At 39.6% G+C, this 22541-nt stretch overlaps 1 protein-coding gene across 3 annotated transcripts in view; it reads right to left on the bottom strand.

Moving 5' to 3' along the window:
- Positions 1-18825, bottom strand: part of LOC101126699 (glycine N-acyltransferase-like protein 1) — a 29513-nt gene extending 10688 nt beyond the window's left edge. For 2 of the 3 annotated variants that reach the window (XM_019037669.4, XM_019037670.4), the window contains exon 1: positions 2940-3054. Coding sequence is in view for 1 of the 3 variants with exons in the window: in XM_031016328.3 (XP_030872188.2) it covers positions 2940-3063 (124 nt within the window). In the remaining 2 variants the exon portion in view is untranslated. Of the gene's footprint in view, positions 1-2939; positions 3064-18743 lie in introns of those variants that run through there. The other variant, XM_031016328.3, reaches the window with a different exon arrangement.
- Between the last annotated feature and the right edge of the window lie 3716 nt (positions 18826-22541).

Raw genomic sequence — 22541 nt, 5'->3', positions numbered from 1 at the left:
AACCAATCAGAACCTCAAAGTGTTTTCTCACAACTTTGGAACTGGAAATTAGAATGCATGTTTTCCAAAGGATTGAGATTACACAATGTAATATGTATAAAATGCATAGCATTATGCCTGGAATAAAGTAAGAACAAGTTTTAATATATGTTAGTTTTTTTAATTGACTTCATATTAATCAACATGTCATATAGAGATTTAGCAATTATATTCAATGATGTAAAAATAATTAAAAATGTGAAGAACTTACAACAAAATTAATGTAAGAGAAGGAACCCACGAATCAGATATTTGAAACAATCATTTGCAAATCAGTTAACACAGATTTTTGAAATTTTTTATCCATGAAGTTAAAATAGTTAACAAATATGTGTTAAGTAATAGGCAAGGTGAAACATATTTTATCTTGTCTGGGGTCAAAGGCCTCAAAGTTAAACTATGTTCTGTAGCTAGATGAAGCAATGTTTAAACAAAGGCATCCTTTTGCAAGATCTCATAATTTCAGAATGTTTGAATACCCAAGGAACTTTTAGTAAATAAAACTGGATCTCTGACATGAGCCTATCCCCTGTCTGACTCTGCTGTTCTTGTAGCTGTGAAAAAAAAATGGTCTTTTTCTTCCCCCCATCTCCAAGTGCTTTCTTTGCTCTGTTTCTCACCTGATTTAACTAAAATTGCCCATACCCATGTGTTTCACTATTGTCTTCTCCTTTGAGCTTTTGGTCAAGATTTTAAAAGTTTTAATTCAAGATCTACCATGCTATATCACTCCCCGCAAAAAAACTTGTGTTCCATTTGCCCTGGGAACATTATATCCTGGGCTGATACATGAGAACAATCCCCACACCTATCAGCTGCCAATCTTTGTCCAAAATACCCCTCCTGTGCACCCCTCCCTTGCAATGACCTTTGTTGAGGGCCTCTCCTCATACTTAATATTGCTCTTGTGACCCCACCCTGGCCTCAGCTTCTAACAACTACCCAAATAAAAGTGTTCTCTACCTGTATTCCTACCATCAACACTTCTTTTCTAAATCAGGAAGCTGCTAAAAACCTGGGGAGACCCCTCCCCACCTTCTTTAAAAAATCGTTGTAAAGGACACATAACACAAAACTAACCGTTTAACCATTTTTAAGCATACAATGCAGCGGTATTATATACATTCATGGTGCTTATCCATTTCCAGAGCCTTTTTGTCATCCTAAATGGCAACTATACCCATGAAATCACAATTACTCATTCCCTCTCTCCCTAGCCCCTGGCTAGGGGTATATATATATATATATGGGTATATATATATATATATATGGGTATATATATATATATATATGGGTATATATATATATGGGTATATATATATATAGGTATATATATATATGGGTATATATATATAGGTATATATATATATGGGTATATATATATAGGTATATATATATATGGGTATATATATATAGGTATATATATATATGGGTATATATATATATATATAGGGGCATATATATATATATATATGGGTATATATATATATATATATAGGGGCATATATATATATATATATACACCCCTATATATAATTGTATATTTTATATATATATATAAAATAACTTTTATTTTACTTTATTTCTCTAGGAATTTGCCTATTGTAGGTACTTCATATATCATGGAATCCTGTGATATTGGTCCATTTGGGTCTGGCTTATTTCACTTAGCATAATGTTTTCAAGGTTCACATCTGTTGTATTATGTATCAGAATTTCATTCCTTAACTAAAATAATTTTTCATAATATATGGAAAAGAAGTTTAATGTCCACTAAAGAGAAATTATAAATTTGTGAATGACAGTCTGTAAATATGAGTAGCACACAGTCAGTGGTCACTGTGAAGACTACAGAAAAGCAATTATAATGAATAATGGGTAAAAATATCAAAATATATAACTTTTACATATGTACCCAAATTATGTTTGCATGTGGACAAGGACTTGAAGGGAATAAATAAACATGAAAATTGTTTTTGGGTGGTGAAAGTATGTGTGATTTATTTCTTATTTAAGAATTTTAGTTTGTACCATTGAGATGTTTTTATTTTTATGCAAGATTGAAAAAAACATGGAAGGCAATGGAACCGTAGTTAAATATGAGAATTATGAAAACAGAATAAACGCTATATATTTTTTTCTTTTTTCCCCACAGTCCCATCAGCTATCAAGTTTCTTTATTTGTAGGGAGAAGGAAAAAGCTCCCCATGTCCCACAATTCTGTACATGCCTCATCCTGTCACCCACAGCAGTCAACAAAGAGTGCAAGGCAGATTATTCCAAAAAGAATAGCAGTTGACATCCAATAGTGCCAAAACTGTTTTTAGTCAAAGAGACTTTACTGAGAGCCCTCATTTATAAATGTACTTGGCATTGTTGTTTAAATGCATTGGCATTGTTGTTCATTTGGAATGTTCCACTCTAAGTATCTTTAGTAACATTTTGCCATTTCTGTAAGACTTGGTATACAGTCCTAATGTATAAGCCAGAAGGAACTCAGTTTTCCAGAAATTAAGGATCCCATTTTTATCTAAAATATTGTCTTTATTCTTAGGTTCTCTTGATGAACTTAGCCAGTGATTTTTTTCCTACCTAGGCGCACAAAAAAAAAGAAAAGAAACAAAGGGGTAGAACACAAAAATCCCTGTGAATTTTCAAAAGCCAAATTTTATAACTCCTGCAACATTACTGCTTACTACCAGTTCCTTTCTGACCCAGTGAGATATAAGAGGCCTCTAACTGGATCCAGGCCAGTTAATTCCAAGATCAAATCTGTTCCTAGACCCAGTCTGTTTCCTGTTGTGACTCCAAACCCAGTTTGGATCAGAAATTTGCTCCAAGCAACTCAGAGAGCTCAAAACACAAATGTGTGAAGCTCCAAAATGCGAGAGGGAGCTTACCTATTATCCTCAGCCACTCTGAGAGATCAATGGACACAATTGGATCCTGCAGGTACCTTCCGTGTTCACTTCGCGCTCCTGGGGATACTAGAAGCTCCACTTCAGATCCTTCTTGTGACACCATCTGATAAAAAGAAAAACTTCAGCTGAATTAAACTTAAAGGAGTTTCATTAAGCAACAAACAATTCGTGAATCCGGCAGCCTACAAAATCACAGCAGATTCACCGAGGCTCCGGGGGTGCCTCGTGGTCAAAATGAATTTATAGACAAAAAAGGTAAAGTGATGTACAGGAACCAGAAATCAGGTACAGAAGCAAAGAGATTGGTTACAACTGGGCGCTTGCCTTATTTGAACACAGTTTGAACATTCAGCAGTCTATGAGTAGTTGAAGTATGGCTGCTGGGATTGGCCAACACTCAAGTATTGTTACAGGTGCACACTACTAAATTAGGTTTTCAATTTTGTCTGATGATTAAGCTAGGTTACAGTTCACCCACAAGGACTCAAATGAAGAAGTACAGAGTCCTTCTCAGGCTGTAATTAGTTTGTTTCAACAGTTTGTAGCAAAATTTGCTGAAAGGATTGTCTATACATGCTATCTCCAATCCCCCTCCTAACCTCATCTAATTGGGTTTTTGCTGCTACCATTCTACTGAAACACTTTTTAAAACCATCAGGGATCTCTGTGTTATTAAATCCAGTGGTCAATTATTGCTTCTCATCTCAATAGATCATCCTTTAAGGGACTTGGTTTCCAAGACAACACACTCTCTTTTTTTTTCTTTAACTTTACTGACTACTTTTTCTCAGTCTCCTCTGTGGACCCTTCTTTCCTCCCCAATTTCTTAATTTTGGATCACTTCAGAGTTCCCGGTGATCCCATCTGGTCCCATAGCTTTAAAATCAATCTACCTGCCAATGACTAATACATTTAAATTACTACTCAAACTTTTTCCAAACTCAAGGCATATGTATCTAACGGCCTGTTTGACATCTCTTGGATTCCATCCAATAGCCATCTCAAACTCATTATGTCTCAAATCAATCTTCTTATCCACCCTCTCCACCCAGCCTACTTCACCTGCAGTCTTTCTCAACTTAGTTGATGGCAACTCCATTTCTTCACCTGTTCAAAGAAAAATTCTTGGAGTTATTCTTAAGTATCTTTTCCCCTCCCACTTTACATCCAATCCATTATGACATCCTGCTAATTCTGGCTGGGAGAAAATTCTTCATGGCCTCTCACATTTCTGTATGTCTTATGAGCAGAGACATTGACAGCCTTTTCTCCTGACTATCTTTTCAAGGATGTTTCTAAAGAGGACAGCTTGGAAGCTAGAGATATTGCTTTCTTCTGAAGCAGAGGGCAGGTCTGCTTACTGATCAGTATAAGAAAGATAATGTCCCCCTCTGGAGCAAAGTTCAGACAGGTTTGCTTGCAGTTCATTATAAAACATCCAGGTGACCTAAATTCAGGGTTCCTTGGCTGCAACACACATCTGTTGCACTTGCAACATTAATCTGCCTTTCTGTATTTCCTCTGTAGGACTTGTGGAGCAAGGATGACTGACACAAACACAAAAATCATTCTCCCTGTTGAATGCGTCATAAAACTCTGTCTTTGACCCAGAAAGCTTGTGTTATCTGTCAGCATTCATGAAACTTTGCCCCAAGTGGGGTAAACTTTTATATGCTTCACAGTTCTTAGCAGTCTTTTCTGGATGGAGAATGCCTTTAGTCTTCCGTCAATAACAAATGAGGATGCTCCTTTTAAAACAAAAGCCAGATTTTGTCATGTCTTTGTGCAACTCCTGCAGCAACTCCCAATCTCATTTAGAGAAAGAGATACAAATTGTTTATAACAGTTCTCTAAGTTAGACTCCAGTCACCTCCCTGACATCTGTCCAGTCAGGTCCTAGACCTCACTCTCTTTGCCCTCGCTGCTTCAGGCACTTGGCTGTTCTTTTTCTTCTGCCTGCATTCTGTTTTCTTATTAGACCTATAAAAACTCTATTACCTTCTTTAAGTCTTCACCTAAAAGCCACCTGCTCAATAAGGCCTCCTTTGGCCATCCTATTAAAAATTACTACTCCTCCCCTTTGGGTATATACCCAGTAATGGGATGGCTATAAATCATGCTGCTATAAAGACACATGCACACATATGTTTATTGCGGCACTATTCACAATAGCAAAGACTTGGAACCAACCCAAATGTCCAAAAATGATAGACTGGATTAAGAAAATGTGGCACATATATACACCATGGAATACTATGCAGCCATAAAAAATGACGAGTTCATGTCCTATGTAGGGACATGGATGAAACTGGAAATCATCATTCTCAGTAAACTATCACAAGGACAAAAAACCAAACACCGCATGTTCTCACTCATAGATGGGAATTGAACAATGAGAACACATGGACACAGGAAGGGGAATATCACACTCTGGGGACTGTTGTGGGGTGGGGGGAGGGGGGAGGGATAGCATTAGGAGATATACCTAATGCTAAATGATGAGTTAATGGGTGCAGCACACCAGCATGGCACATGTATACATATGTAACTAACCTGCACATTGTGCACATGTACCCTAAAACTTAAAGTGTAATAATAACAAAAAAAATTACTACTCCTCCCCTAGTCTCCCTGCAATGCTTTTGTGCCCCATTGTCATTCTCTGCCTCTATTTGTCTTTTTGACAGGGTCTCGCTCTTTCACCTAGGTTGGAGTGCAGTGGCTGAATCAAGACTCACTGCAGCCTTGATCATTCAGGCTCAAGCAATCCTCCAATCTCAGTCTCCTGAGTAGCTGGAACTACAGGCATGAATCACTGTGCTTGGCTAATTGTTTAATTTTTATTTTATAGAGATGGGGGAGGGGGTCTCTGTTTCCCAGGCTTATCTCAAACTCCTGGTGACAACTTTATAAACTTCTGTGCCAAACTCGCATACCTCAAAATATCTAGCAGAGACAAATACAAAACCCAGACAAAAATGTATGCTGACAACTATGATGACATTTCTAGTTTTATTTTACAAAATTTTAATGCTAGCTTGCTAAAGATTTACTTAAATAGCATGAACATGAAAAATACTTTGGACTTGTTTACTTAATCTATGAGCATTCTTTTATTTATAAGCCAATTGGGTAGTCACAACATTTAACGTAATACATATGCCTACACATTAACACATCTAGACATACTTACACCCAAAGACACATCTAGACATACATACACCCAAAGATCCAATAGCTTTTACCTTGGAACTCTAGCTATTGAAATAGAAACTCATCAGTCTGCAAACATGTTCACATGGCTGAACTTTGTTAGCCTTGATAGGTAATCCAGTGAAGGCTGTGAACCAAAATTTTCAGTAAAACAGTTTCCATGGCAGTTTAATTTTTAAAGTCCAAACTTCTCCAGACTCCAAAGAACACTGGGGTCAAACAGCACCACAGGAGAATATCACATACTAACTTGGCCCAACAGCAGCACAAAAGCCTGGATACATGGAACTCCAACCCACTTTCCCATTCAAGGGCAAATACCAGATTCCAAACTATACTGGGGTCAAACAGTGTTACAAAAGAGTGTCAGTTTATTAAATTCTGAGTTCTGATGACTGTATCAGACACTTGCAAACAATCGCTAAAACAATCCAACTGTTGCAGCATCAAACAAGCCCCAAAAGTCTACAAACTGAAAGAGCTGGGGTGATTCCTCTCTCCATTGGTTGGGCTCAATCAACCTGCAAATCAAAATTCCTTCAGAATTTCTCAAATGGAGAGGAGCTGATCCCACTATCTGGTACCCACAAAAGACACTCACTTGCCTGGACACACACACAATGACAAACAAGCCCCCAAGAATGTCCATACTGAAACAGTCAGGGTATTTTCCTCTCTTCATCAGTTGGGCTTATTCAACCCGCAAGTGGAAATTCCTTTAAAAATTTCCCAAACTGAGAGGAGCAGATCTTTCTGTCTGGGCCCACAAAGGACAGTCACCTATCTGGATGCCAATGTCAAATTCCAAAGGCAGTTCTTCCAAGGCAATCAGGACCATGGTTGGGGCCAGCTGTGGTGGCCCCAGAGAGAGGGTACTTATCTCTCCAGCCAAAATTGGGTAAGCAGCTGCTTAGTAGTTCTGTGAGACTCCTGGCCCATGGCAGCCGAGCCAAAGTGTTCCTGGTCGGGAAACCAAAAGCTGTTACTGAAACACCAGGGGTGTGGTCTAGGTCCTGCAGCTCACCACACAGAAAGCCAATCAGTATAACCAATTGCCAAGGAAGAAGGCTGAGTTGGATGCTGTAGCAGAGGAGATGCAAGCTCGGTCTCAAATCTGTCTTGCTGATCAACTAAAATTATGAGTTTTCATAGCAGTGAAGAAATGTAACAATGTGTAGAAAAACAGGAACTCAGGAGACCTAAGGAAGCAATCATAATTTATGAGGGGTCTGGTGTCCCATTGTCTGGATGGGATCATCTGGTGAGTTTCAATTCTTTGATACTTTTTGAGGGAACTAGGGGTCCTTTACTAAGGATGAAATTCATATAAAACAAATAAAAGTTTCAAGCATTAAGATCAGAAGGGTCAATTTCTATGTTTATACAAAAAAAATTCTCTATGGGACTACAGGGGAGGTTTCAATTCCACTGCCAGTGCTAGCTGCAGTCGGCCTCAAGTCTGCCTATGATTCTGGCAAACTGAATCAGGACCTTGGCCAGGAGAATAGCTTCCTCTCCCATCTCTGGGCTCCTCACCCATCTGTAGGGCTGCTGAGCTTGCCAGTTTCTTATAACACTTCAGTTCCAGAGCAGACTCCTTTGCATCAGCCTTTCAGACCAGATCTGGAGTCTCTCTAGAACTCAGCACGTGCATACGGGGTGCAGAGGGGTATGGCTGGAACTAGACCCCTGTGCTTTCCTCTCAGAAACACATGCTATCTGACAGAGTGGTTACTCTCTAGGACTCCAGCAGGGGATTCTCCAAGTCCATTTCTCTGATGTATCTACTCTGTGGATCAAAACTCAAAGGTTTAGCCTTATGTGTCACAACCTCAGGGCTCTCTGGGCCTAGCTTAGTTCTGATATCAGTCCCATTGTACTCAGTATTAGTCATAAGTGACTTCATGAAACACTCGTGGCAGCTTGGATTCTGACATGAACATGGGATCTCTGAATGGAAGCAATGAATTCTGGTTTCACGGGTGCTGAGGTTATGCTCATCTGCTTTGGGCTTTTCAGGCTGTGTGAGAGATCTCTGATTCTAGGTCTCTCCAGCTGGCTACCCCTGAATGTTCTTCCATCTTTGGGACTTTGCAGGTCCATCATGGGGTCATGGTGGAAGAGACAACTAGGATACCATTTAGGCATGGCCCCACTTTCAAAAAAGTTCCCAAATTTGAGATTCTAGTGTTATCACCCAATGGTACAGAAACACAGACAGAATGGAGAACACATGCACCATAAATTACACACTGCCAAGAGTCCACTCTGAATTAATGCTTTATAATTCCTGCACTGATCTTGTAAGTAGAACAATAATATTGCATGGCATTTTTGAGGTTGTAAGCATACATTTATACACATTTTAAAGCTATTATATTATCAATATTTAGCCTACCTTTACGTGTTGGTATACTTCATACTACAAAGAATGGCAATGAGTTGGCCACCTTTGAACCCCTGTGAGGCCCTAAAACTCTTGCTCATGGCAGGGAATGGGAATGGTATGGCTGAGTGTCTGTGGGAGGTTGATGGAGCCCCACCCTCTGTGTACTCTCACAATGTGTCAAGGGTCTCTGGGATGCTTCTTTCATATCAATGTCCTTCATTAACCTTTAGCAATGTGAAACTGGGATGCAGCAGCCATCGTTGGAAGACATCTGATAGCTGTTGGCACCTATTCATAAAATCTGAAAACTTCCTAGGGAATCTGAGGAGAGTTGCCTTTGCAAGATCATTTGGAAAACTTTGGAGACTTTGCCTCCTAGGGATAATAAAATTAATAAGATTATGGATATTAATCATGTTTGTTTCAGGCACGGACCGAACAGTCAAAGAATCACTCTATCTCAATCTAAGTCATAATAAATTCAAAGTTACTTTGAGGCAGTGACTAGATGCTTGTACATCTCTTCTGTGTACTAGTACTTTTCTGATTTCTGTTCACCAGGGACCTCACCATGAGACTCTCATACTCTCAAATCTTGGGGAATTTTTTTCTCTCCGGAAGTCTTTCTAGGGAAGAAGGTTTCTTTACTGGCTTCTGAGATGACAGGAGGACACTGGGACCTGTGGTTCCCCAGCAATGCTTGCTCTATCTTAGAATTCCTAATGAAGTTCCTCCTGAAGGTCCAAAGGAGCATCCTAACTCTTAATTCAGGATCTTTGGTGATTGAGCAGATTCTTCATATCTGGACACTCAGGGAGGGGTTGTTAATGCAGTCAGAGGACCTTGCACTGCTGGTGGCTTTAGATGTGGCTGCACCTCTCTGTAGCAAAAGAAAGCTGTTTTAACTGACTGGTGGCTGGTGGCAAGACATAGAAGAGCCAAGTAAACACAGGTTCTTTATGGTAGAAAAGACTGATAGCACCAACTTAAATAAATGCCAGAAAAAGATGAGGGTTTCTGGAGTTTGATATAAACAACAATCTGCCTCTGTAGAAAAACTTGACGTGAAAGTGGATTCTTGAAGCTTTTAGAGAGGAAGAAGGGGGATGTTTAGGGACTTCATGGAGAGAACAAGTCATGCTAAACTGTTCTGGGTTGGTGATGAGGTTTCAGTGCCTCCAGAGAAATCAGCAAGTGGTATATGGTTTAGCTAGATCAGGGAACTGAGAAGGTGTCGGATCCACAGGACATGCTTTCTTGGCTTTGGCATCCTAGAACATTTTAAAGCTCTCTGATGCCTTCTAGTCCTCTAAGAGTCTAAAGAAGAGAAAAACAAAAACTTTGGCTATACTACAAATCAATAGAGGACTCTTTGTTGCTCCTTAATATTTTCTTTCTGATTCTTTCATCTCCTGTTACCCATTTTTCTACCCCAAATTCAGCTTTCATTATTTGCTTAGTCCCTGCTAATGCATTCTCTAAAGCCATGTCCCAAAACTGTGGTTAAGACAGACACCTGAAGCCTTCTTCCTTCATCCTTTGTGACCAAAAAGCTGATCTGAGCACCTGCCTAACTTCCTGAAAGGGAGGAAAATCAGATAGGAGGTTTAGTAGAGAGTGTCTAGTTTCAAGAAACTAAGTCCTGGGAAGTGGACACATGATTGCATGTGCAAAACCAAGACCAGAACCCAGATGCTCAGAATCCCAAGCCGTTGTTCTTTGTATTGTAAGATGCTGGTTTCCACTTTGTGATGAATTTTGCACATTGTGACTCCAGATATCTCATCATGAATCTCTTCCTCTTGAGACTTTAGTTGAATTAGTTTACACAAATATTTGATCTGGAAACTTTCTCTCACTCTAGCCTGGTACTGGCTTGAATATGTTGAACAATAAGTCCTATTATGTTATGAAAAAATTTGATTGATTCATCCTCAAATACTGCATTTTTGTCTTTTCTAGCCTAACATATTATTTCTCTTATTATACTTATCATCAGAAAATCTGGAAGTTCAGTAACCATCAGAAACCTGAAATACAAGTCATACTTCATGGAGAAAGATGCCAAAAGTATTTTTCCTCTATGGTGTTTATTTATTTTTTTGTAGAACTACTTTATGGAGGTATAACTGACACACAAAAAGCTGTATGTGTTTAATATATAAACCTTGATGAATATAGAGGTGAATACATACTCATGAAACTATCACAACAACAGCCATAAACATATTCATCACCTCCTAAAGTTTTGACAGCTCTATTTATTATTATTATTGTGTGTATATATGTGTGTGTTTGATAAGATCATTTAACATAAGATCTTCAATCTTTTTTTCCAAATTAGCAGGAGACCTGTCTCTGATGCTGCTGAGGCACTTTGACAATCGTTATATGGAAATCTGATTGGATGCCGTGAAACTGGACATCAGCAAAATGTCAGAATGGGACTTTCTAGCATTTATTCTCACACAGAAACATCAATTTAAACAACTATCTATGCATGAAAATACCTTCAGAAGAGCTAAGAAAACCAGGTGAAAGGTTACAGAAACGTTGTGTAGCAGAGAAATAAGAAAAGATTAATTGAAGAGCATAGGAAGAACAATTTTTCATTTCCTGTGTCACCCCTCCCACAACACCAGGCAGCAGGGCACAGAGAGAGGCAATCTCTGTGTCGAAGAAGAAAAGTGAAGTGAGCACTGAACTTTGCCTTGGACTCCAACGCAGAGCCTGCTTCAGTAAAATCCAGTAATGGGTATGCGACTATTGCTTGAAACTCCAGGCTAGTACCTGCACACTAAGCCAGACCAGATCACACAGCCCAGGCTCCAGGCTTGCCTGGTGGACTTGGTTTCTGGGTATATCCTCATGCCAGGTCTACCCCAGTGCCTTGGATGTCAGACAGTCTTTGGGACCAGGCCAGCCCCAGTGACTCCAGGCTCCAGACTGCTCCCAGAACAAGGCCGGCCTCGACAACTCCAGGTTTCAAGCCAGCCCCAGGACCAGGCTAGCTCCTGCAACTCTAGTCACCATGCCAGTGTCCATATATCCAACCCCTAATCTGGCCCCTGTGGATACAGGCTTGAGGACTGCCTAGCACAAGGCTAGCCCCTGTGGTCGCAGACTCCAAGTCCACCCTAGGTTCCAGACCGGCCCAGAACTAGATTGGCTCACACCAATCCAGGATTCAGGCCCACCCCATTTCCAGGTTGGCAGCCCTAGCCCTAGGCCTTAGTCAGGTATCTGGCAAGCATCTGCAGACCCAGGCTCCAGGCCTCCGTAGGCCTAAGCCAGTTTCTGCCACCCCACTCTCCAGGCCAGTTCCTATGGTCCCATCCTCCAGCAGACCCAGGGTCCAGGCCCATCACAGTTGACTCCAGTATTGGGCAGGTGCCTACAGACCCAGTATCTAGTACTGCCTCTGTGGACCTAGGTTCCAGTCCAGTTCCTACAGCCCTAGGACCCAAGCCACCCTTTGTGGCCCTAGTGTCCATGCCCACTTCTGAATATGTTGGTTCTAGGACAGATCTCACACAACCAGCCTCCAGGCCATTCCACAATTCTTGGCCCACCCCTGTGGCTACAGGCACCAGTCTAGCACCTATGGTCTCAAACTTTAGACTGGCCCCATCTCACCACAGCCCTAGGCCAGCATCAGACTCCAGGCTGGTTTTTGTAACCCAGCATCCAACAAACTCAGGGCCCAGCTGTGCTCTAGCAGACCCAGGGTACAGGCCGACTTCACTAGACCCTGTTGCTAGGCTGGCCATCATGGACCAAGTCTCTAGGACCATCTCTGAAGACTCAGGCTCCAGGTCTGCCCCCGTCTACCAAGATCCCAGGCCCATTTCTCCAGATTCCGGCTCCAGTCCTGCACCAGTACCAGGCCAGTCCCCATGGACTCAGATGCCAGGCTTATCCCAGCAGACTCAGACACTATGCTCATTCCAAAATCTGGCCAGCCCCTGCAGACACAGGCTCAATGCACGCCTCAGAGCCATGTTAGCCCCTGTGGACCCATGCTCAGTCCAGCACCTACTGTTAACAGGCTCTGTACCTGCCCTTATAGAAATTGGCTTTATGTTCATCCCCACATACCCAATGAAAAGATCCACCCCAGTTGATCCAGGCTTCAGGCCCAACTCTACAGACCCAGGAAACAGGCCTACCACCTGCTAACACAGGCACCAGGCCAGCCTGCCTGAGGACTTTGGCAACAAGTTCACCTGCAGACCACACTAGACACCCTACAAAGAATTGCTGGATGACTAGGAAAGGGTTTTTCCAGACAAAGCCGGTATGCAAGAACTAGAATAAGTTTCTTGTTTTTCAAATGTGCAGACACTAATGCACTGCCTAAAAATCAAGATCAAGAACAATCAGAGAAAAATGATACCACCAAAGGAAAAAAAAAAACCAATAGCTGAACCTAAAGAAATAATAGTTTATGAACTGTCTCATAATGAATTTAAAATAATTGTCATTGAATAGCTTGGTGAGCTATAAGACAACCCAGATAGATGACTAAAAATAATCAGAAAAATAATACATATTCATAACTCAGAAGGAAATCATTGTGAAGCCTGAAGTATTGGATCTAATCTATATAAATAGAGGAATAAGCCTGGAGGGAGTAAAATCAGGAGGGACAGCTGGGCTTGGATCATTTAGTAGGTAGGTACAATGGAATGAGCTGAGGTTATAGGAATAGTGATTTCCTTTTTATCTTGATGCTCTCCCATCACCTCATGTTTTCAAATATTTATTGCTCAAATCTATCTCCGCAGCACTGACCTCTCATCTAACCTCCAGATATTAATATTTTGTTGCCTCTTTGACATCTACTCTTGGATATGTCAGAGGCATTTAACTCTTAACCCCTTCAAAACCAGAGTCATAAAATTTAATTGTGCCCCTCTTCCTGTGTTTCTGAATCTGACAATGGTGTCACTATCCATTTGACTACCCAAGCTAGTATCCTGTGAATACTTCTCAGCTTCTTCCTTTACCTCTTTTACCCTGTGTTTTTAAAAAACTATGAAACATATTCTACATTCAAAAGCAATTTATGACAGCCAATATTTCATATAATAAACATCCATGTATCTCTTTCCCAACTTAAAAAATAGCACACTACAAATCATTAGAGGCATACAGTGTGTCCCTCCTTCATCTTATCTCCCTTTCTCATTCTCAAGGACAACCACTAAGTCTAAATTTGTTTTAAAATTAGTAGTGTCTTACACTTATTTAGAGACATATATATATAGTAAAGGCATAAATAGTAAACTTTTGTTTTGCTTGGTTTGATTTTATATAAACACATCCAGCTGAATGTGTTCTTCTGTGATTTGCACTACTTTTTTGAGGTTCATTGTAGTTGATGAAATTCTCTATCCACTTTTACAGTTAGAGAGAATTCACTGAAGAAATCAACTGCTTATGCACATTCAGGGGTTTTCTGCTAAAAGCAGTGGCAAGTTTTTCTATGAATATCTTTGAATATGTTTCCTGGTGCACATATGCAGGGGTGTCTCTCAAGTGTAGATGTAAAAGTGGAAATGCTCAACTTCAGAAATAGATTTGAGCAATAAATATTTGAAAACATGAGGCAATAGTAGAACAAGAAGAAGAAAATGCATAATCTCCCTTATTATAATAGATATTGCCCTATTATTTTACAAAATGGTTGTACCACCTTGCACCTCAACCAGTGAGAAATGAGAGTTCTCATTATTCTCTGTCTTCATCAAAGCTTGAAGCTTGGTATTATCCATATTTTAATGTTTGCCAATTGTGTGGGTGTAATCGGACATCTTATTGAGGGTTTCAACAGTAGTTTTCTAATTACTAATGGAATTGAACCCTTTTTCCTTTTTCATGCTTCAGGCTCTAAAATGTTTATGTCTTTTTTTTTTCTTTTGAGAAGGGGTCTCTTCTGTCCCCTAGGCTGGAGTGCAGTGGTGTGATCTCAGTTCACTGCAACCTCCACATCCCGGGTTCAAGCGATTTTCCCACCTCAGCCTCCCAAGTAGCTAGGACTACAGGTGCATGCCACCACGCCTGGCTAATTTTTGTACTGTTTTACTAGAGATGGGATTTCACCATATTGGACAGTCTGGTCTGGAACTCCTGACCTCCTGATTTGCCAGCCTCTGCCTTCCAAAGTGTTTTGTAATTTTTTCTACTGGATTATTTTTCTTTTTAGTATTAATTCTAGAAGTAATTTAATATTGTAGACATAAATTGCTTATTCATCATACGTGTTAAACATGTATTCTGAGTTTCTTCTTGATTTTTTATTCTCAGGTGTCATAAAGAACAGGAGTTGTTCATTATATTGTTGTCAAGTTTATTAATCTTTTTATGTCATTACAACATCTTTCAAAGGATGTATTCTGTTGTTTTCTAAAAATTGCAAATGTTTGCTTTTACCATTCAAGTACGTAATCTGGAATAATTTTTTGTATATAGCTTGAAGTAGGTATCACTTTTTATTTTTTGCATATGGATAAGAAATTACTCCAGTGATGCTGACTGAATTGTTCATTTTTTCTCCACTGATCTGTACTGCCAGGTTTGCAACATAAGATTGTTATGGGTTGAACTGTGTCCCCTCATAATTCACATGTTATAGTCCTAACCCCTAGTACCTCAAAATGTGACCTTATCGGGATATACATTTCTTCTTGATAAACTTAGTTAAAATGTGATCACACTGCAGTAGGATGGGCCCCTAATCCAATACCCCTGATATCCTTAGAAAAGGGGAAAATTTAGACATAGAGACAGACACAGAGGGAAGATGACGCAAAGACCCATAGGAAAAACATGGCCAACTACAAATCAAGGAGAGAGTCCTGGAACAGATCTTTCCCTCACAGCACCAACGGGTTCCAACTCTGCTGACATCTTGACCTTGGACTTAGAACCTCCAGAACGATGAGATAATGCATTTCAGTTGTGTAGGCCATATAGTCTGTGGTACATTATTACCCCTAACAGTCTCTAACAGTCTGTCTAGTCTGAACTTTTCTAACAAAATACATAATGTAGAGCCCTCATGATCTAATCACTCAACAAAGACCCATCTCTTAATGCCATCACCATGGAGATTAGGATTTAAACATATGAATTGTGGGGGATGCAAAGATTCACACCATAGCACAAACTAATACAAAGATATTTTCTTATAATTCGTGAGTCTCTCTACTCTCTCTGTTCTGTTCCAATGGTATATTTTTCTGTATATTCACCAACTATTGTCTTAATTTTGAGATTTCCTACTCATTAGTATATCTTGTCATTGACTTATGTCTCATTTTTGTGTCTTCAACAAAATAATTTTCTCCATAAAAGGTTAACAAATCATTTTTACATTTATTTCTAGGTAAATAATATTTTTCTAGGCATTATAAAATAATTTGGGGGGTATTACATTTTCTGATATTGTTGACTAAGCTAAATCCAATGTTTTGTAAATATCATTCTTAAACCTAGCCCATTTACTACTTTAAACTCATTCTAATATTTTATCTGTAAATCTTTTTAGTTTCAAAAATAGGTAATGATATTATCTGTGGATATTTCATGAATATGCTTTGTTCCCTTCTTTTCAATCCTCAAATATTATCTTTTACTATTTTTTCCTATCACACTGCATTGGCTAAAATAAATTTTATTTACCAGCTAAATAAAGGCAGTAATTGTGAGCACTCCTGTATTCTTCCTCATTGTAAAGGAAATACTTATAACGATTCATTATTTCACATTATGTTCCTTGTGAGATTTTGAAGTTGCCCTTAATCTGGCTAAGAAACCTTCTGGTATGTTTATATTTATATATTTGATAGTAATAGGGTCAGCCAAGATAAAGTAAGCCTTTTATAGCTCATTATTTCCACTAATGAAAACTAAAGACTTTGGAAATTTTTTTTTTTTTAGAAAGCAGCATCCTGAGCTTCTACTCTAGCCACCACGGAATAACAGAGAACTAATTTACACTCCTGCCTGGAAAACCTGGAGAAATAAACAAAATATTCAAAATGGCTTCCAAGACATTGAGCATTAGTCAAAGAAGGACAGTGATCCTTGAGAAACACAAAAAAATGATCCAAACTGTAAGACTGCCCCAGCTTACTGCCTGAAGAGAGGCTCTAGGCCATGATGCAGGTGAAAGAATCCAGGCAAAGCTCATTTGCAACTGAGTTGAGGAAAAGGAAACGAGTTCAGGGAAGCCAATGAGTTTAGCTTTCGAAGGGCAGGAGAGGACTGTACAGAGAGGGTCCCCATGAGTCTTTAGATGAGTAGTGATCTGCACATGCATGTGAGGAAATTACCTAGGTCTGAGAAACCAGCTAACTAAAAAGAGTAGAAGGAACAATCCCTGGAGGTCTTACAGAGCTGGGAATATTGCTGTTCCTGTCAGACCTAGAAAAAAACATCATAATTTGGGGGGCATTGAGTACAATACCAAAAAGAAGTTTGGCTCAGCAATAGGGAAAAATTAGCTCTATAATATACGGGTGAAACACTACAAAAAAAGAAAACTGCAGGCCAATATAAAGATAAATGCAAGAACTAACAGGTAAATACCAGTTATGCAAGGTTGGTTTAACTTTTGAAAAGTATATCACTGTAATAAGCCAATTAGAATAATTAAAATTTCTATATATACATAGAATCATCTCAATAGACATAGAAGAAGAGTTTGGTAACGCTGATATCTATTTCTAATAAGAATATCAGCAACCTAGGAATAAAAGGGAACTTCTTAAATCTCATGAAGAACACTTATGAAAAACTTAGAGGTAACATCATACTTAATGGGATAGGATTGAATGCATTCCCAAGACTAGAAAAAAGTCAAGAATGTGTTGGGATTCACACAGGATGGTGGCAGAAGTATTAAAGGAAAATATTAGGGAAAGTTATAGGGAATAGTCACAAAACCTTTTGAAAGGTTGAAAGGTTATAAAGCTTGTAATAATTGAACAGGCTGAAGGCAGCCATTTCTTACCTTAGCGCATTAGGTCATAGGGTAAATACTAGGGACAACACAGGCTTCCCCAGTTAGATCTGTTTACCCTACCTCCATTAAGTAACCTTTGAGACAGATGGCCCTCTTGGGGGTAGGTTGACCAAGGATATTGCCCCCTAATGGTATTTACTTTAAACCAGGGTACCTGAGTTTTAATCATTCCTAGAACTACTCTCTTAACCATGTTAATTATCCACAAGTGTGTTTACTCAAATCTTCTGTTGTTAATTCTACACTAAATAAACTCCTAGAGTGTGAGCTACTCAGGGCAAGCTGCAGTGACAAACCTCTTTTGGTTTACAGGCGGTCAGAGACTCAGCAGGACTGGCAAAACAGAATATCTGTGTGTCAGTGTACATTTTATTCATCCGTCGTTTGGGTCAGGGTCTGCAGGCAGACACAGGTAGCTAATGCCCTGTTGTGAGAAGCAATACCTCAACTGGTGCCCCATGTGAGGAGAGCTGTGTGAGGACAGTCAGGGGTCTGCAGAAACAGACCTTCCGCAGTTGGAGCCCCTTGTAAGGCAAGCTATGAAGGAAGTGTAAGGACCGCTTTCATGAGGAAAGCTGCAAAGGAAGCCTGAGGAATGCGACGGGCCCCCGGAAAACAAAGGTGAAGAAAAATCGCGTGGTCAAGTCAGTGAGTAATTAGTAAGTCATTGGTGCCCACTTGAGGTTACCAAGTTCTGGGGAAAGTTGGTTCAAGCTGAGATTTCATCATGGGACAACAGTTATTAGCACAGCAGAAACATTATATAAAAGTATTACAACAGCTGCTTAAGGCTAGTGGAGCTTCAGTTTCACAGGCTCAATTAAGGCACCTAATCATGCATGCTAGACAAATTGCTGTAATGCAAACTGTTAAATCCCAAAGTCCATGGTTCCCAGAAGAAGGAAGGCTAGATAGACATTGAGCTCCGGGAAACAAGTGGGGAGAGATCTTAAAAACATCAGTTGCAAAGGCAGCAAGTCCCAATAACAGCTTTAACGTTATGGGCTTTAATTAGAGCAGTCCTGGCTCAGTCACACACGGAAAAGCCTAAAAAGGGGGAGGAAGAGGAAACATTACCTGCCTTATCACCTCCTCTTCCCTGGGCCCTAATCACCAGGCGGAATTAACAGAGAGGAAAAGGAGGTCTTACCTGAGCTTCCTCCAATAGATAAGAAAAAAGGCAGAGGATACACTACAGTTATCAGTTCCTGTCTTAAGCAGGCTGAATTAAAAGAAGATCTCTTAGCCCGCCCAGTAACGCAAAATTGGCAAAGCGATCAGATACCTAAAGGGTTAAAAAAGGGCATTAGAAGCTAGAGCTGCATTGCCAAGCAAGCAGTAAGAAAAAACTAAAACTCCGCCCACATGGCAGCAGAGGCAACAAAGAGCTAAGCCACCATTGGAGCTAGCCTGCAGGGGAGGGGCGAGAGGCACATGCAACAAAGTCAGCCCAAGGGGAGGCTGGGGTCCACCCTGGCCAGGAACAGCCAATGGGTGCCTGCGGGAGGGAGCCAGCACAGGCAAAAAGCAGCGCTTTTACAAGTGCAAAGCAGCCAAAGCCCCAGGACGCACCTGCCTGACTCTCTAGCTTTGCAGACAGCCCACAGCAAACTTTCCTGTGCTCCTTGTTTACAAGTGACATCCCAAATTATAATTCTCTGCTAAAATTTAAGTAAAATGTAAGAATTTGAAAAAACCTCTTTTCAGATAATAGCCACTGCTGTTATCTCTCTCCTACCCCCGAGGTAGCTCTACAAATCCAGTTTAAGTAAAACAGTAGCCTCTGAAGGGAGAGAGATTAAGGAGGGCCCATGAATTAGTTAAAGAGTAATTAAAAGTTAGGCAGGTAAAACCACACATTACCCTTTAGAGGAGAACTTTAAACCTAATTAAATGATATTTCTTCAATTAAAAGGTAAAAATATTGTGCCCTTCTCAAAAGGTGAAGAAGAGTTATATGTAAATGTAGCCAAAACATGCATGAATGACTGTCTTAACCCACTGATTACAGATAGTCTTTGATTCATACTTGCTAAAAGAGTACTAAATTAAGTTCCCCAGTTAGTGAGTCACTGTTTTCAAGACTGTTTTCCAGATTAAAGTCCATAAACTTGGTCAGCCTGAGAACTCCATTGCAACATTTAAGCTATTCTGCCTGTGGCTTTAAGCACATGGTTAAAATATATAATTTAAGTCTCTGCTTCTAAAGATGCTTTCAGATTTTCTTTTTAAACTTCATGTTACTTATTTCAGCTTGCCATCTTAATGATTAATGCAGTCAATTGCTAAGTTATGACTCTGATATCATCAAAATTCCTTTAAGTAAAATGCAATTTGAAGCCGTATTGCAATCCCCCATACCAAATGCTTTAACACTGTTTACTGATGGGTCTGGTAAACATGGAAAAGCAGTAGTCTAATAGAGACCACATAATCCAATCACTGGATCTAGGTTTACTGGCACTCAAAGAGCTCAGGTTACTCTGTGTATTTGTTAAAGAACTTTTACAGCCTCAATTAAGTTTACTCTGGTGCACACTCTGTGTACTCTTTTTCTGACTTCGGCAATTGCTGGACCAACGTACACATCCTGTTTTTATTACACATATTCAAGCCTGTCACAGCTCACTGCCTGGCCCATTGGCTTATGTCAATGAACGAGCAGACCTTCAGGTGATGACGTCACTGCTAGGCCTAGCCACCCAATCACATCAATTTTTCCACCAAAATTGGAGAAACTTATCTAAACAATTTCAACTTACTCAGAGGCTGGCTAAAAAAATTATCCTACAATGTCCAGATTGCCAGCTCACAGGCACGTCCCCTCCTTCAACAAGTGTTAACCCTAGAGGATTGGAACCTAAGCAGTTATGGCAAACATATTACACACATGCCTAAATTTGGAAACTAAGATATGTGCGTGTATCCATTGATAATAACACTCATTTAATTAATGCACATGCTCTGCCTGTAGAGTCTACTCAAGATGTCATTAAACATCTTTTAACTTTTGCATTTATAGGATAGCCCACAAAGATTAAAGCTGATAATGGACCAGCTTATGCCAGCTGACAATTTCAACAATTTTATCACACATGGAATATTCAACATTCCACAGGCATCCCATATAACTCCAAAGGTCAAGCAATAGTAAAAAATCAGAAAAAGGGGAATATAGGTAAAGACCCTGCAACACTACTGGCACAAACCTTGTTTACCCATAATTTTCTAAATTCAGATGACAAATTTCAATCAGCTGTAGAAAAACACTTTGCTAAAACCTCTCAAGGCATAAAACCAGCAGTTTTATGGAAAAATGTGAACAGTAATAAATGGTGTGGTCCAAATAAATTATTAACATGAGAAAGAATGTGTGCATATGTCCACCCGTAGAAAGAGAAATAAAGGGAAAGAATGATTTAAAAAGAAACTAGAAGAAACAGATCAGAAAGAGACACAAAAAGAAAGACTAAGGAAAGAAAGTGGGAAGAAGGAAAAGGAAATATTTAAAAAGTTATTAATATAAGAATGCACCCTTAGTAAGGAAGATTACAAAACAGAGTTAAAAAGTTAAGGCATGTCAAAAATTGTCTGTGAAAGTCGTGAAGAATGTTATAAAAGGGATTCATGCAGGAAATGTATAATTTTTGTTTTGAAAGTCTAAGCAAGTTGTAAAATGTTAATTGTAAAAAATTCTGTATGTAAACATATTGGCTAAATTTAAAAAAGTATCCAATTTTTTTCTGTAAACTAGACATTAAAATGAAGCACGAGTTTTTCTTGAAGTACTATCCTGCTCTTTAAAGATTATAAAAGATCTCTTAGCACAGGTACCACCCCTAGAATTTCTAGTACACCAGCACCAGCCTGGAGACTGTATCCTCATCAAAGGATGGAAAGAAAAAAAACTCAAGCCAGCCTAGGAAAAACCCTAAGGACCCACAGCCTCAACAATGTGGCTTCCAGGAACAGCACAGGCCTCACACATTATGCTAAGGAAGCAGAAGGCTAAGCCAAATAATTTACTCATTTTTAATTCTCTCACTTTGCCTATTACCTATACCTGCAACACTCTATTAAGCTCATCTTCTAAATCTGCCTTTTGTCAGCCCTTTTACTTAAGCAAATACTCCCTTTCCAGCTTCTAATGACATAACTGCTTGGCTGGAAGGAGTTAACATACCCTCAGTGGGGTTCCTTAGCAACAGTACTCACCAAACTAAGATGCCAGGTAACACTACAGGTCACTCTTAGACTGGAAACAAATGTTGCTAATTGTACTCATAATTGTCTTGTATTATTTGCTAATTCTAGGATGCAAAGCCGGAATAAGAGCAGTGACCACCTCACCTGACAATCCTATGGCTGTACATATCTGCAATCTGAAATCAAAAAGACATGATACCGAAAACAAAAACGGGGAAATGTTGGGATTCACTCAGAATGGTGTCAGAAATATTAAAGGGAAACATTAGGGAAAGCAACAGGGAATAGTTTACCAACCTTTTTGGAAGGCCAAAATGTTACATAGCTTGTAATAATTAAACAGGCTGAAGGCAGCTGGTTCTTACCTTAGAGCATTAGGTCATAGGGTAAATACTAGGGACAATAGAGGCTTCTCCAGTTAAGTCTGATTACCCTACCTCCACTAACTAATCTTTGAGCCAGATGGCCCTCTCAGGGTGAGATTGACCAAAGATATTGCCCCCTAATGGTATTTACTTTAAACCATGGTACCTGAGTTTTAATCGTTAGTAGAACTACAATCATAACCATGTTAATTATCCATAAGTGTGTTTATTCAAAGCTTCTGTTGTTAATTCTATACAAAATAAATGCCTGGAGTGCAAGCTGCTCAGGGCCAGCCACAGTGACAAACCTCTCTTGGTGTGCAGGCAGTCGGACACTCAGCAGGACTGGCAAAACAGAGTATCTGTATCTCAGTGTA

Source organism: Gorilla gorilla, chromosome 9, assembly GCF_029281585.2.
Source record: "Gorilla gorilla gorilla isolate KB3781 chromosome 9, NHGRI_mGorGor1-v2.1_pri, whole genome shotgun sequence".
Lineage (NCBI taxonomy): Eukaryota > Metazoa > Chordata > Mammalia > Primates > Hominidae > Gorilla > Gorilla gorilla.
The sequence above is the reverse complement of the archived record's forward strand: the minus strand, read 5'-3'. Positions and strand labels throughout refer to the sequence as shown.